The sequence below is a fragment of the Podarcis gaigeae genome (genome assembly GCF_964106915.1).
Source record: "Podarcis gaigeae genome assembly, chromosome: 14".
NCBI classification, from domain to species: domain Eukaryota; kingdom Metazoa; phylum Chordata; class Lepidosauria; order Squamata; family Lacertidae; genus Podarcis; species Podarcis gaigeae.
The window spans coordinates 39,726,007-39,740,532 of NC_139690.1; the positions used below are offsets into that span (position 1 = coordinate 39,726,007).

General features: G+C 45.8%; 1 protein-coding gene across 1 annotated transcript in view; it reads left to right on the plus strand.

The window, feature by feature from the left end:
• The window catches only part of XYLT1 (xylosyltransferase 1), a 161,894-nt gene that overhangs the window by 83,629 nt on the left and 63,739 nt on the right, over positions 1-14,526 (plus strand). Inside the window, exon 3 of the mRNA XM_083711384.1 lies at positions 10,983-11,514. Coding sequence (XP_083567510.1) covers positions 10,983-11,514 — 532 coding nt within the window. The remainder of the gene's footprint in view (positions 1-10,982; positions 11,515-14,526) is intronic.

A 14,526-nucleotide genomic window follows, 5' to 3' on the forward strand; every position in this document is an offset into this window, starting at 1 on the left:
CAACTGCCTTGTTTGTCGCCATGCCAGTGGTCCATCTACCCCAGCATCGTCCATTCTGGCTGGCCGCGCCCAAGGTCTCAGGCAAAGACTTTTGCTGGCGCTTTCTACGTAATGACTTTTTTTTAAAAAACAACAACTGGAGAAGGCGAGGGCTGGAAATTCTGCCTGCCAAGTACACAATCTGCCACAGAGCTGCATCCCCTCCCCTGGAGAAGAGGTGTTGAATCTTCCTTATTGACACTGGTAGCTCACATTAACATATATAGCAAAGCAGTCCTCTAAGGCAAGGATAGGGGCAATGATTGTTCAAGGACAATTTTAAAAAATAAAATAAAATAGGGACTTCTTGCTGGCAAATGAGGATAGTTGGAGTATATGGGATCTGCTAAAAAGCTTCGCAGTTACTGCCTTATCCCTTGATCTGAGATGTCCTTGTGCATCCTGCCCTTCTGTTGACAGGGTGGGGCCTTTGAACCAAAGCAGTTCGTAAGTTACAGGGACAGGAGAGGTGGCAGCATTTGCCCTGGGTGGAAGAGGGAGTGCAGAGCTACTCGTGGTGGTGTCCTTGGCCAAGGAGAGAGACGCTGGATTGCAGGATGCCTAATTATGACCATTTTCTTGCTGCTGTGTAGCTTGGCTTGTGAACGGTGTTGGCTCCATAGTGCCATCTCCTACTCATTGCTGCGGCCACTGCCCAGTCGCTTGCCCTTGTCCCTCTGGCCCCAGCCAACACCACCGCTCAGAAATGGGTGCCAAGGCAAATGGAATCTGCTTGCTCAGATGGAGAGGACAGGTGCAGGAGGAAACAACATGGGTCAGTGATCTTGTGGTGTGGGGCCTCAGTAAGTGCCCAAGAGTGCTGTTCCCTGAGCACAAGTCCCTTGGGATATCCATGGTGGTGAGAGGCAATTCCTGCCAAAATCAAGCAGCCCCAAGCATGATTCTTGCATTGCAGGGGGTTGCATAACCCTTGGGTTCCCTTCCAATGCTACAATTCTATGCTCCATTTAAGCTGCAGTGCAGACTTCTCCACCCACCATGGCCAATGGAGCCACCATCACCGCAAAAGCTGCAGCCCTGCTGCAAGCAATGGCTGGGGCAGAAGGAGAGGGCAGACAGTTCCTGTGCCAGCCTAGAGTTGTCACAGCAGTGATTGTGTTGCGAGCTTCGGATCCAAGAGATCCTGAACCAGCTTCACCTCACCCCTTGAAAGCCCCATTTTGGGGCTTTTTGCTGGCCACCACCAGCCCATGCGAAGTCCACCGAGGTCGGCAGAGGGGAACCAGCACCTCCAGTCCAGCACAAAGCAGTACATTGCTCTGCTACCCAGTGGACTGCACCCAACCAAGTTCTCAAAGTAGATCCATTGAAATGAATGTATCCAAGTCAGTTGTGTCCATCCGTTTCAATGGGTGAACAGGACTGACTTTGGATGCCGTCCAATATCTTAATATTGGGACGCAGAAACATTTAAAACAAAGCAGTGCAGTGCAGTAGCAAGTAGCACTGATGGTCTCATCTACGCTTGGTTGGAAGGCAGTAAAAGCAAACATGCATCCCTTGACGACCTTCAGTTTAATAAACCTCTTTGCTGGCGCCTCCAAATCAGAATGCCCGTTCAGCAGCAAATTTAGCTTTCACATTAAGCTCTCCTTGAGACCTGTCACACAATTATTTTTAGGCCTGCTGCTTCTAAAACCAGAGCCGACGCGCCTGGCTCCGGACAGGCCTCTTAATGAAAAGAGACACGAGGAGAAACCTCAAAAGAATTCAGCAATATAGATCTCTCTGGCAATCCCAACTCAGGGAACAGCCCAGGGCTGAGTTTAGATAAAGGCTAAATTGCTGCCTGACAGTTGTGATTGGAAGAGAAAGGCCCGTGGAAAGCAGTTGCACGAGGAGGTGCGGAGTCGGGAAATGTGTCTGGAGAAACTACCGGATACAAATGCAGCTGCTCACATTAGCTTGTTAAGGGCGGAAATGGTTTCGTTTGCAAATGAAGTTGAGGGGGATGTTTGCATTAGAGAGGCATCAGAGGGGGTCTGTCTCTCACCTTCTGTAACGGCCTGCTTAGTTACTCTTTTTATTTTATGGATTGCCTTTGTATCTCACCTTTTTCTCCAATGAGCATACTCTCCTCATATAATCCCCACAACAACCATGTGAGGTAGGTTAGGCTGAGAGTGAAGTGACTGGCCCTCAAGGTCACCTGGTGAGCTGCATGGTTGAGTGGTGATTTGAACCCTGGTCTCCCCAGTTCCATGCTAATTACTGGTGGACCATGTTTTGACTAAATCTGGGGTGGGGGGTGTCAGAGATTGTGGGTTCCCATAAGGGCCTTCCTCATATTAAGAACGAAAGAATCTCAAGTTCTGTTTTTAAATGAACCTTGGGAACTTGTGGCCCTCAAGTGATGGACACTAACTTGGATGGCTTTGAAAGAGGATGAGACAAGTTCATGGGGGATAAGGCTATCAGTGGCTACCAGCCACAATGACTATGGTCTGCCTCCCTGGCTGGAGGCAGCGATGCTTCTGAATACCAGAGGCAAGAGTGCTCTTGTGCTCAGATCCTTCTTCAAGGTTCCCCCTAGACACTTGGCTGGTCACTGTGAGAACAGGATGCAGACTCTTCTTGTGCTCTAATGGAGTACGAGAGGAGCAGGTCCTTGTCTTTATCAATCTCTGGGGCTTAAGTAGATCCATCCATAATTTTGCATGTGATGAAACCATGCAGTTTCTTCACCATGCAGACCAGGCGTTGTAGCTCAACCCACCTGGACAGCTTTGTTAGAAGCGTCATTTGTGGGATGCGTGGGGTGATGAGTATGGACCACTGTTCATGGCAGTAATGGGGGAACCCATTGTCTTCCAGAACTTGCTAGACTACAACCCTCATTAACCCTGACCATTGGCTATGCTGGTGGAGGATGATGGGAGTTGGAGTCCATCCACATCAGGAGAGCCACAAGTTCCCCAGCCCTGCTGTTGGGTTAGAGGCAAAGCATCTCAAGATACCAGTTGATGGGAGGCAAGCATTCATATGGTTGGCCACTGTGTAAAACTGCGCTGGGCTCAAGGGACCATTGATGTGCTCAGACATGGGTGATGCCAAGAAGGGAGGGAATTTGCACCTGTCTTTGCCAACCTGACTGGGTCTCACAGAAGCTGCAGTCCAAAATACCTGGAGGGCACCAAGTTGGGGAAGGCTGGACTAGAGGAAGACTGAACTTTTAAGAGTTGCAAAGAGTGAGGCAGTTTAATGGATGCCCCTAGCACACTGAATCAATTTTTGACTTTGGAATGAAATGTACTGAAAGGAGCTCTATCGATCTGTGTTGAATTAGATGTAATGAACTGGCTGGGTTTAATGAACTAGATTTACTGAATTTATTGAAATTAACATTGGTTGTACACCAGGATGTTAAAAAGTGTTGGAAGTCTTGCAGTTGCTATTAGAAAACTGAATTAAAATTGAGCTCGGAATGAAATGAATTAAAAGAGCCATATGGATTTATATTGAATCAGAATTGGACAATAAATAAAATGTAGTGAGTTTATTGGAACTAGAAATTGAACTGATTAGCTGCAGTGAATCAGACTAAGGTTGTATTCCTGTGCACACTTTCCTTGGGAGTAAGTCCCTTTGAACACAGTCAGATTTACTTCTGAGTAAGCATGCATGGGATTGCACTGAAATGCTACAATCCTATTCCCAGTATCCATGCAACTCAAACTTACTTTCGAAGTAGACATGCATCGGATTGTACTGTTAATTAATGTATTGGAACTAGGGAAATGACCCTATAGGATAGGATTAATGGGCTGAATATATTCATTTGGGAAGTAATTGTACATATATAACTAGTAATACATTTAGAGGCTATAAGCTGCCTTTGCTTATTTTAGAACACTGGGGGAAATAATGGCCTATTATAGTTGATGGATAAGCTGACAAGAGAAAAAGAGAGATGAGTATCTCGTAAAAATAAAAGCTTTAAAACATAAATCTTAACTGTTTCTTAGAAATCATAAACTGCAAGAGGGAAATAAAAAATATGTATATAACACTCCAAGGTGTTAGAAAGTATTACTTATTTATCAAGATTTACATACTGCTTGGTTGCAATAGAACCTCAAAAAGAAAGAAAACAATAAAATTATCAGGTAAAAAAAAGCAGGTGAAAACAACTACTTAAAATGTTCAGAAATGCACAGTGGTCTGAATTCCCAGCTGGCAGGAACAAGGGCGCTGTGGACAGGGCTAGCCAGTGTCTCTCTGCCCCTCTCGCCTCACATTCTCATCCACACCTGAGCAGGACTGGTGAGATGATGGTGTGGTGGTAATAATAATAATAATAATAATAATAATTTATTATTTGTACCCCGCCCATCTGGCTGGGTTTCCCCAGCCACTCTGGGCGGCTTCCACAAAGACCAAAAATACACTAATATCCAAAAATACACTAATATGTGGAGCATTCTGCTGTCTATCAGTTTTTTCAACTTTTGAGGGTCAGCTGACATGTCTGCAGGTGGGGAGAGTTGCCGTTGTGGTCGGATTCTGCTTGTGGGCTTCCCTTGGGCATCTGGTTGGCCAAGGGGAGAGAAGAATGCTGGACTAGAAAGCCCTTTTGCCTGATCCAGCAGGACCCAGTTTCTGCGAATCAAAAGCAGGTAGGGTGCTATTGTCTACAGGTCCTTCTTCTGGGCTTCCCATGGGTTGACCACCTTGAGAATAGGATGCTGGGCTACATCTGGACCACTGGCTTGATCCTGCAGTTCTTGGTCTTATGTTCCCCCCCCCCCCTTATAATTAATACAGTTTTTCTCTGCAGAAGAAATAACACAAGAGTCTGATTGCAATCCTCAGTTAAAGTCTGAAGCCTCTGAATTTCCAGAAACCAACAATTGTTAAAGTGCAATTTAATTTTTAAAAAAAATTAAAAGAGGAAAGCATATGGAAAGAGCAAACTGCATTAACATCTGTTCTTTCTCCCATCTGCTGTCTTTGGCTTTCCTCTTGCCCAGATCTGTCCAACTGGCTAGATTTCCAAGGAGGCTCATTGCTTATGAGCTATTTCTTCCAATAAAGTTCATTATTTTTTCTTCATCATGACTGAAATGGAGAAAACGTCTCTCTCAAATGCGGAACAGCTTTTTGAGAGAGGTTTGTTGTTGTTTTTTCCCCTTAATGAAAAGAGCTGGATGTTGAGAGAACAGGTGGAATATAAAATGGATCTGGCTGGGTTGTGGGTTGTTGTTTTTTAAAATGTCATGCTATCCAAAACAATTGTGAGATCACCTGGATCTGTTATCTTTTGTTTATCTCAGAGTCTGTCTCCCGTTTCAAGCCTTGCGCCACCTTTCCGAAATTCAAGGTACTTGCCACATAACAAAGAATAATATTTAAAACCAATTGGCTATCACAGTTTCTTTCAAAAAGGGAGCCAGGAAGGTCATGCTAGGCAACAAGCCTATAGGTTTATATGCATTTTTCACTGATTGTTGTAAGTATTGTGGGGGAACCTCTCCTGGTGATCTGTTCCTTTATATCAGGGCCACAGCACAAAAGGCCCTGCTCCCAATGTGACCAGTTCAACACTGAAAGGGACTGCCTAGGAGAGATAAGGGCAGGGCAGAGGAGGAAACCAATGTATGCTTAAGCTGCAAGGGTTTGATGTACATTTGCTTTCCTTATGTCTTTTGCCAACCAGCTTAGCCCAACTGAAACTGTAGCCAAAAGTGTGTGTTAGGCTCCACTATAACAGGGTCAGGGAGGTCTGTGCACTCCAGGTGTTGCTGAATTACATCTCCCCTCATCCCTGACCTCTATCATCTACCACCCAGGCAAGGCAGAGACATTATCAGAGAGCCAGGACATATACCAGCCAGTCAAAAACACTTGGAAGAGGGTGCAAAATAAGCAAGTAGAACCCCACTGGATCAGGCCATTGGCTGTTCTAGTCCAGCATCCCATTCTCACAGTGGCCAACCAGTGGCCATAGGAAACCCTCCAGCAGGACCCGAGTGTAAGAAGAAGAGGAGTTTGGATTTAATATCCTGCTTTATCACTACCCGAAGGAGTCTCAAAGCAGCTAACAATTTCCTTTCCCTTCCTCCTCCACAACAAACACTCTGTGGGGTGAGTGAGGCTGAGAGACTTCAGAGAAGTGTGACTAGCCCAAGGTCACCCAGCAGCTGCATGTGGAGGAGCGGAGACGCGAAACCGGTTCCCCAGATTACGAGTCTCCCGCTCTTAGCCACTACACCACACTGGCTCTCCTCTTTGTCATTTACAGCAACTGTTATTCACAAGCATTGCTTGCCTCTGTTTGTGGAAACAGAGCAGAGCCATCCTGGCCTATAGCCATTCTCCCCCCATGATTTGTCCAGTTCTCTTTTAAAGCCATCCACATTAGTGGCCATCACTGCCTCCTGTGGGAGAGAGTTCCATAGTTCAACTCTGCACTACATGAAGATGTACTGTCCTGAATCTTCCAGCATTCAGCTTCATTGGATGCCCACAAGTTCTAGTATTCAGAGCCAGTGTGGTGTAGTGGTTAAGAACAGTGGGCTCATAATCTGGTGAACCGGGTTCGATTCCCTGCTCCTCCACATGCAGCTGCTGGTGACCTTGGGCCAGTCACGCTTCTCTGAAGTCTCTCAGCCCCACTCACCTCACAGAGTGTTTGTTGTGGGGGAGGAAGGAAAAGGAGAATGTTAGCCGCTTTGAGACTCCTTCGGGTAGTGATAAAGCGGGATATCAAATCCAAATCCTCTTCCAGTATTATGAGAGAGAGAGGGAGAGGGAGGGAGGGGAAAAACTTTACTCTGTCCACTCTCTCCATGCCACACATAATTTAAAAAACTTCTGACACCTTGACTCGCCTTTCCTCTAAACTAAAAAGTCCCAAACACTGCAACCTTTCCCTATAAAGCAGACACTCCATCCCCTTCAGTGCCAGATTTACGTACAGTGGTACCTCTGGTTGCGAACGGGATCCATTCCGGAGCCCCGTTCACAACATGGGCAGAACACAACCCGCGTCTGTGCCTACGTGAGTTGCGATTTGCCGATTCTGCGCGCATGCGCATGACGTCATTTTGCACGTCTGCGCAAGCGGCGAAACCCGGAAGTAACCCTTTCCGGTACTTCCGGGTCGCCGCGGGACGTAACCTGAAAGAACATAACATGAAGCAGACGTAACAAGAGGTATGACTGTATAAGCTAAACAAGCTATAGCTTAGGATCCCACATACTTGCCCCCCCAAAAAGGAAAAAAACCTTGATGTACATTTCCAAAATATAAGATTAAAAACTAATAAAATAAAACCTACATACAGCAATATTGCTTTGTGTTGTGTAGGTTCCTATGATGTAAGCAGTGGGCCCTGCCTGCTAGCCTGCTCCCTAAAATATCACTGGTTTGCTCATTTCTCTATATAGGGTGCCTACATTCTGCATGGACTGGTTGCAGGGCAACATGTGCAAATGGCTTTAGATACCTATTAGGTCCATAAATGACCATATAACATATATTCAACACAAAAAACAGCGACAATTTGTTGACAAAGGACAGCTGGACATATAAAGGGCCCCATTACCTTCAGTAGCTTAGGACCTCATCAAACCTAAATCCGGCCCTGATCATTCTGGTTGTGCTTATCTGAACCTCTTCCAACTCTACCATATGCTTTTTTGAGGTGAGGCAACTAGAACACAGTATTCCGAAAGTGGCTGCACCAGAGACCCAGTGACGCATGTTGCCTGGAAGACAAGGACGTGTCTGAGGATGGGGGTGGTCTGGGGGGGGGGAGTCCTGAGCACTGTATTTGCCCCCCCCAAGCATGAGGCTTCCTACCCCTCCTGCAAAGCCTAATGCACATTGACCCTAACAATAACGATAAGAAAAAGTCTCAGCCTGTTTATGTTGTCGAATTTTATCCCTCTTCTTTTTGAAGGAGCTTGGGGCAGTTATAGAGAGCAAAGGGTTTGGGGGGGTTGGGGAGGGGGGCAATGTTGAGCTGAGAAATGGAACTGGGCCAAATGCCAGCTCTTGACCTTCACGGCTCAGCTTAGCCATGTTAACACATCAGCCACCTGCTCGCAGCGTTTCCGCCCCACAAATGGCATGGGAAACAGGCCTTCAGCATAAGGCAAACATCTGTTTGGAGGAGCAGAGGCTTTTAAACATCTCCAGGTTTTGTTTTTTGTTTTTAATATTTTTTTTAAGTTCACCTTGTTTCCCATTTTTTTCACTCGTGCTTTTTAAATCGAGCGGTTTCACTCAGCTCAGTGAAGTGTGTTAGGAACATCTGCTTTTGGAGTAACCGGGAACAGTTTAGAGAAAGCAACTGATAGCAAGCAATGAGCAGATGCTGATTCTTGAGAGCTGGGAGCCGAGAGGGAAATTAATAAGAGTCTTTCAACGGGGCTTAACCATGGAGTGCTCTCAGTCCACTTTTTATTGGCCTGGGAAACAGCCAGGTTGGAGCTCAACAGGGCACAGCCAAGGCACGTGTATACTAGTCTCCTAAGTTCTATTAGTTTTTATCTTCATTGTTAATGGTGATGGTTTTTAATTGGTTTGTGGGTTTCGGCCACGTTTGATCTATGGTTTTGTTTGTACTGCTTGGGAAGCATGCGCACGTCTCTAAATTTTCTAAATCAATAAATGAAATATGGTAGGCAGGGAATGAATGGTCCCAGTGGGAACAAAGGCACCAATAAGAGCGTTGTGTTTTTTTCAAAGGCTGATCACAAGAGTGGAAGGGAGGATTTTCATTGAGATCACAACTTGGGGAGCATCCTGCGGTTCCGATAAAAATCGCCACCTTGCACCAACCGTTACATTTTCTGAAAACCTGATGTTCTTTTTTGGAGCATAAGGCTATCAATGTCCACTAGCCGAAATGGCTTTGTTTGACCTCCACTGTCAGAGGAAGTAAGCCTCTGAATGTCAGTTGTCGGAAACCAGTGGAGGGGAGAGTGCTCTTGCACTCAGATTCTGCTTGCGGGCTTACCAAGAGACATCTGGTTGGCCACTGTGAGAACAGGATCATAGAATCATAAGAGTTGGAAGGGACCCAGAGGATCATCTAGTCCAGTCCTCTGCAACAAAAGAATATGCAGCTGTCCCATATGGGAATTGAACCTGCAACCTAGGCATTATGAGTGCCACACTCTAACCAACTGAGCTATCAGAGACTTAGGATGCTGGACTAGATGGGCCTGTGGCCTAATCCAGCAGGGCTCTTCCTACTTTCTTGGAAGCTATTTTTATCCACTTGTCTAGAAATGTTCCCACTAAACCAAGACTGGCCAATGTGGCTGCTCTCCAGATACAACTAGACTCCCAACTCCCATCTTCCCCCATGGTCAAGGACGATGGGTGTGGAAGTCCAGCAACAACTAGAGGATGCCTTATTGGCTACCCCTGCACTAAATCATTCAAGTTTTGCCCTTCTGTTTTCATACATGCAGGTGTGTTTTTTTTGAGCAACATACGTATAATTTCTGTATATGTTATCTGTACCGAACCCATGTCATAACCGAAAAGAAATCAGGCTGAGGACATTGGCAAGGCATCGTAAAACATTACTGTGTTTCTGCCTTTCCTTTCCAAAACATATGAACAACTGCGCATGCACAGCGACTAATATTAATATTAATTGTATCATTACCAAATAGATTCTGTGGTTCTCGTCCGCGGGGGGCTGGGGGGGATCCCAGCCCCCACAAAAGGCAAGAACATCCCAATAATCTCATTAAAATGAAAGAAGCCGCCATGTTCAATTAGCATAAGTAACCCCAATTTGTAGCAATTGCTTGAGGATAAAGAAAACAGGACAACAAATCATGCAAATGAATAATTCTTAGTCTGTCACAGCAGTGGGAGCGACAGTTCAGTAGAGAAGTTCTGGGTATAATGTTAATAAGCTTTACATTTTTTACATTTGTCTTGCTCTGCTTGAATTATGTTTTCTTTTCAAAGCGATAATGACCCAAAACTACCGAGAGCAAAGAGTTTGAATGTAGGGCGGCAAACATGCAGAATGCTTCCTCCAAATTCGGCTGTGCTGAATGGCTCCGTGCCCCAGAGCGGAATTCGTTTTACTTATTATTTATATCAATCGTTCTAGGCTGCATTTTGACCCAAAGGGAGCCAAAGCAGCTCTCAATGTAAAATCCCCCCTCACCCACACACAAAAAAAACATCCTAGTCATAAAGCATCGCAACAAAAACACATTTTAAAATAATGTAGCAAACAGCAGAGTGGAACGGAACCATAAAATGGATGGAATCGAAGCCATCTCTCCAAATGGAAGACCAAATAGCAGTGGGAGCTAGTGCCCATTGGGCAGAAGGCAGGGAGACGAACAGTAGGGGGAGCCAGAGCTAATGGGAGGCAGAACCACCACCTGACTGGTTGTAAGGAAGGAAGGCAGAAGTTGGTAGGGACCAGCCTTCCAGTGCCAGTAAGGCAAGAGTCGGTAACCCATAACCTTGTCAGAGCTAACTAATTCTAATTTGGTCCCCATCCTCTTCCCTGCTGTGTTCTACACAGTTCTAACTTCCATGCAGCTTTATATTTCAACAGGAACTTTAAAGAGTTTATATAGCTCAAGAAAATCCATTTTTTAAAAGAGATTTTTTTAAAAAACAGAATGGAAGAGACAGAAGAGAAATGATTCAGTTCCATATTCCAGGGGTGGCTAGCATGGTGCCCTCCAGATGTTCCTCAATACATTGCTACATTTCCCAGCACCCTTCACAAACAATGACTCCATGTTCCCATGATTCTTTGGAAGGAGATATTGTGCTTTAAATGTGCATTGAATATGCTTTCAAGGTCTGGTGCAGATGTAACGATGGACCAACGGTCTGATTCAGTGTCAGGCACCTTGGAGATCCACACAGGCCGGTGACCATCCCGAATTATCAGAGCAATAATCGTTTCCCCCCTTTGCTTCTGCAGGACGGCTACTTTTCCCACCGGCCGAAGGAGAAAATGCGGACGGACAGCAACAATGAAAACTCCGTCCCCAAGGACTTGGAAAATATAGACAATAGCAACTTTGCTCCCAGGACGCAGAAGCAGAAGCACCAGGTGGAGCTGGTGAAAAAGCCCCTGAGCAAGCAGAAGGAGCGTTTGCGGAGGAAGCTGGAGCAGGAGGAGAAGGTGAAAGAGAACTCGCTCCTGGGGAAAAGCTCCAATGAGGTGCTGCAGTACGGCCACCCGGCCCCAAAGACCAGCATCAACGGCAGCCAGTTGAAAGACATCCATAGGTCCCAGGCCAGGCAGCACCATCTGAAGAAGAATGGGAACAGCTCTCCTGAACTCGCCTACGAGCAGCCCCCCAAATGCGAAATCTCGGGCAAGGAGGCCATCTCCGCGCTCTCCCGAGCCAAGTCCAAGCAGTGTCGGCAGGAGATTGCTGAGATGTACTGTCAGCACAAGCAGGGGAAGCTGATGCCGGAGCAAGTGACTCGCTTCTGCCCTCTGGAAGGTAAGTTGGCCCATGAGGAAAGGAGAAATGTGGCTGCCACTCCCGATTTTCAAATAACATAATACAGGGAGCCCTAAAAATGTGCTCTCGAGTTTCAAGTGTGAGGAGGGAGTTTCGCAACTTAGGGGCCGCCACAGAGAATGCCCTCTCCCGAACCACCACTACCTGAGCTTCAAGAGGGCATCCTCCACGGATCTTAGCCCCTGAGAGGGTCTGTAGGGAAGGAGGTGGTATTTGGGGCTCCCCCCATTTAGGACTTTGAATGCTAATGATAGTGCATGCTAACACACTGCTCACTCTACTGCTTGGCTGCCTTCTTCATCAGCTCTACTTGCCTGGTTCAAGATGGACACTGTCGATCTTGCTTGCTAGTAATCTGGGGGCAGAATTGCTGGATTCAGTCACATTTCAACCAATCCTCTCTGCTCACGAAAATCAAACACATAGGCAGATGGTTAGACTAGAAAAAGGTTGAGGAGAGCTCTGCTAGATCAGCCCATCAGACCTAGCATCCTTTTCTGACATTGGCTAACAAGCAACTGGTCTTCAGAAGCACAGGGCAAATAGCCACGGCCAGCCTTATGCTCAGGACAGACAAAAGAAGGTACTTCTTCACACAGCGCATAGTTAAACTGTGGGACTTGTTGTCACCGGAGGCTGCCATGTTGGATGGCTTTAAAATGGGTGGACAAATTGATGGAGGTGAGGATTACTGGCGGCTACTAGCCCTGATGGCTGTGTTCTGCCGCCATCTTCAGAGGCAGTAATGCTTCTGAATACCAGTTGCTGAAAACACAGGAGGTGAGAATGTTGTTGCACTGGGAGTCCCGCTTCTGGGCTTCCCACAGGCATCTGGTTGGCCACCTTGAAAACAAGATGCTGAACTAGAAGGGCCATTGGCCTGATTCAGCGTCTTCTTGAACTGTTCTTACATTCTAATAAAGGTAAAGGTACCCCTGACCATTAGGTCCAGTCGTGGACGACTCTGGGGTTGCGCTCTCTATAGGCCGAGGGAGCAGGCGTTTGTCCGCAGACAGCTTCCGGGTCATGTGGCCAGCATGACTAAGCCGCTTCTGGCGAACCAGAGCAGCGCATGGAAATACATTCTAATACCTCCATAAATATCTCTCGTTTGCCATTGGTTGGTGGCCTTTACCTCATCCTGAGGAAGGAAACGCCATATGTCAAACTACACACTCTGTGAAATGGCATTTCCTCCTTCTGTTCCTTCTCCTCAGACATAGAGTTTTGGAGCGAGTTTTGATCAGTGCATATGCCCACCTGCATTCTGTTGTCCCTGAAGAGACTGTCAATCAAATCCCAAACAATGTCTGTTTTTTAAATGAAAAAACCAGCAGTTCCATAATTTTCGGCACGACATCTGTATTCTGAGCTATGAAACGTTTACACTACAGTATTAAATTCCTTGTTGAAGCAGCTGATTGATTAAAGAACGTTTTCTGGAACTCAGAAGTTCACATATAAATTACTTTCTGGTGTAAAACCAATGACGCTCTCTCTCAAGTTTTGCATACCTGAAATTGCTGGTTGTTGTTTTTTAAGCCTATTTTCTTTTAATTACCCAGAAGGGAAAAATAGATTGCTCTGTATTTTTTCAATTAAATGGAATGAAATGCAAATGGAGAACATATTCTGTTACTCAATATACACTTTCAACATAGCTGGAAGTTCAGGCTTCAAGCAACCATTAGTTCAGCATTTTGAACACCCGTCCTAAAGCAGTTATTGCTGGGATCTTGAAAATGCACAATTACGATTCTTAATAACCTCTAAAGGGATGTGACTGTCATTTAAAGGTCCCTGTGCAGCAGGCCTGCTTGTTGGTTAATAACATGTTTCTGCTGCCCAGAAGAAAAAAAAATGGGGAGCCCTTTTTGAGCTTGCTTCACTTCCATTTTGAACAACATGGAAATAAGAGACAAGGTAAGGCAGGGCAGGGCTGCATTTTGCTGCCAAATCCCTGGCATTTGCAAACTCTCCCCTTGACACCCACTGGGACATCAATCTTGGTTTCAAACTCTGGAGACACTTGCAGTTGTTCATACTGCACTCACAGATACCAGGAAAGACATATGCAAAATCATAGGTGAGACTACTTGATTTAGGCCACATCACACCATACATTTAAAGCACTATGATACCACTTTAGTATTAGTATTAGTATTAGTTTTATCTTCCAGCAAAGATGCTACTACTGCTACTAATAATAATAGTAATAGTAATAATAATAATACCAAACATTAAAAGCTTCCTGAAACTAAAAAGGTAAAGGGATCCCTGACCATTAGGTTCAGTCGTGACCGACTCTAGGGTTGCGGCGCTCATTTTGCTTTACTGGCCGAGGGAGCTGGCGTACAGCTTCCGGGTCATGTGGCCAGCATGACTAAGCCGCTTCTGGCGAACCAGAGCAGCACACAGAAACACCGTTCTTCCCCAAACTATGATACTACTTTAAACAGTCATAGTATCCCACCCAAGACTTCTAGGAGCTGTAGTTTGTTAAGAGTGCTGAGTTGTTAGAAAACCCTCTGTTCTGCTCTCAGAACTACAATTCCCTGTGGAGAGGGCTTGATTGTCAAGCCACTCGGAGAATCGAGAATCGTAACTCTGTGAGGGGAATAGGGGCCTCCGAAGGACTCTCAGCACCCTTGGTGCCCAGTAAACAACAGCCTTGTTGTGAAGAGCGAGGGAGACAGAATTGTCACTATCATTGGAATAATGTTGCTTTTTACCTGATTGCCGTGAATGAGTCTTGGGTTTGGATGAAAGGGAGTTAATGGGCCAGAATGACTGTCTGATGTCCCTTAGTGGTCAGTGAGCAATTTGTGCCAGCCACATCCTTTGTTTGGAAAAATTGCAGGTAATTGAGCCAAGATGAGTGATAGATATCTCTTTAAGGGCACTAATTGTTAGAGGGTGATTTCCCAGTCCCACATCTTCCCTGGAATGTGGAAAGCCATTTGGGGAAAGTGGAACACCTTTCCCATCACC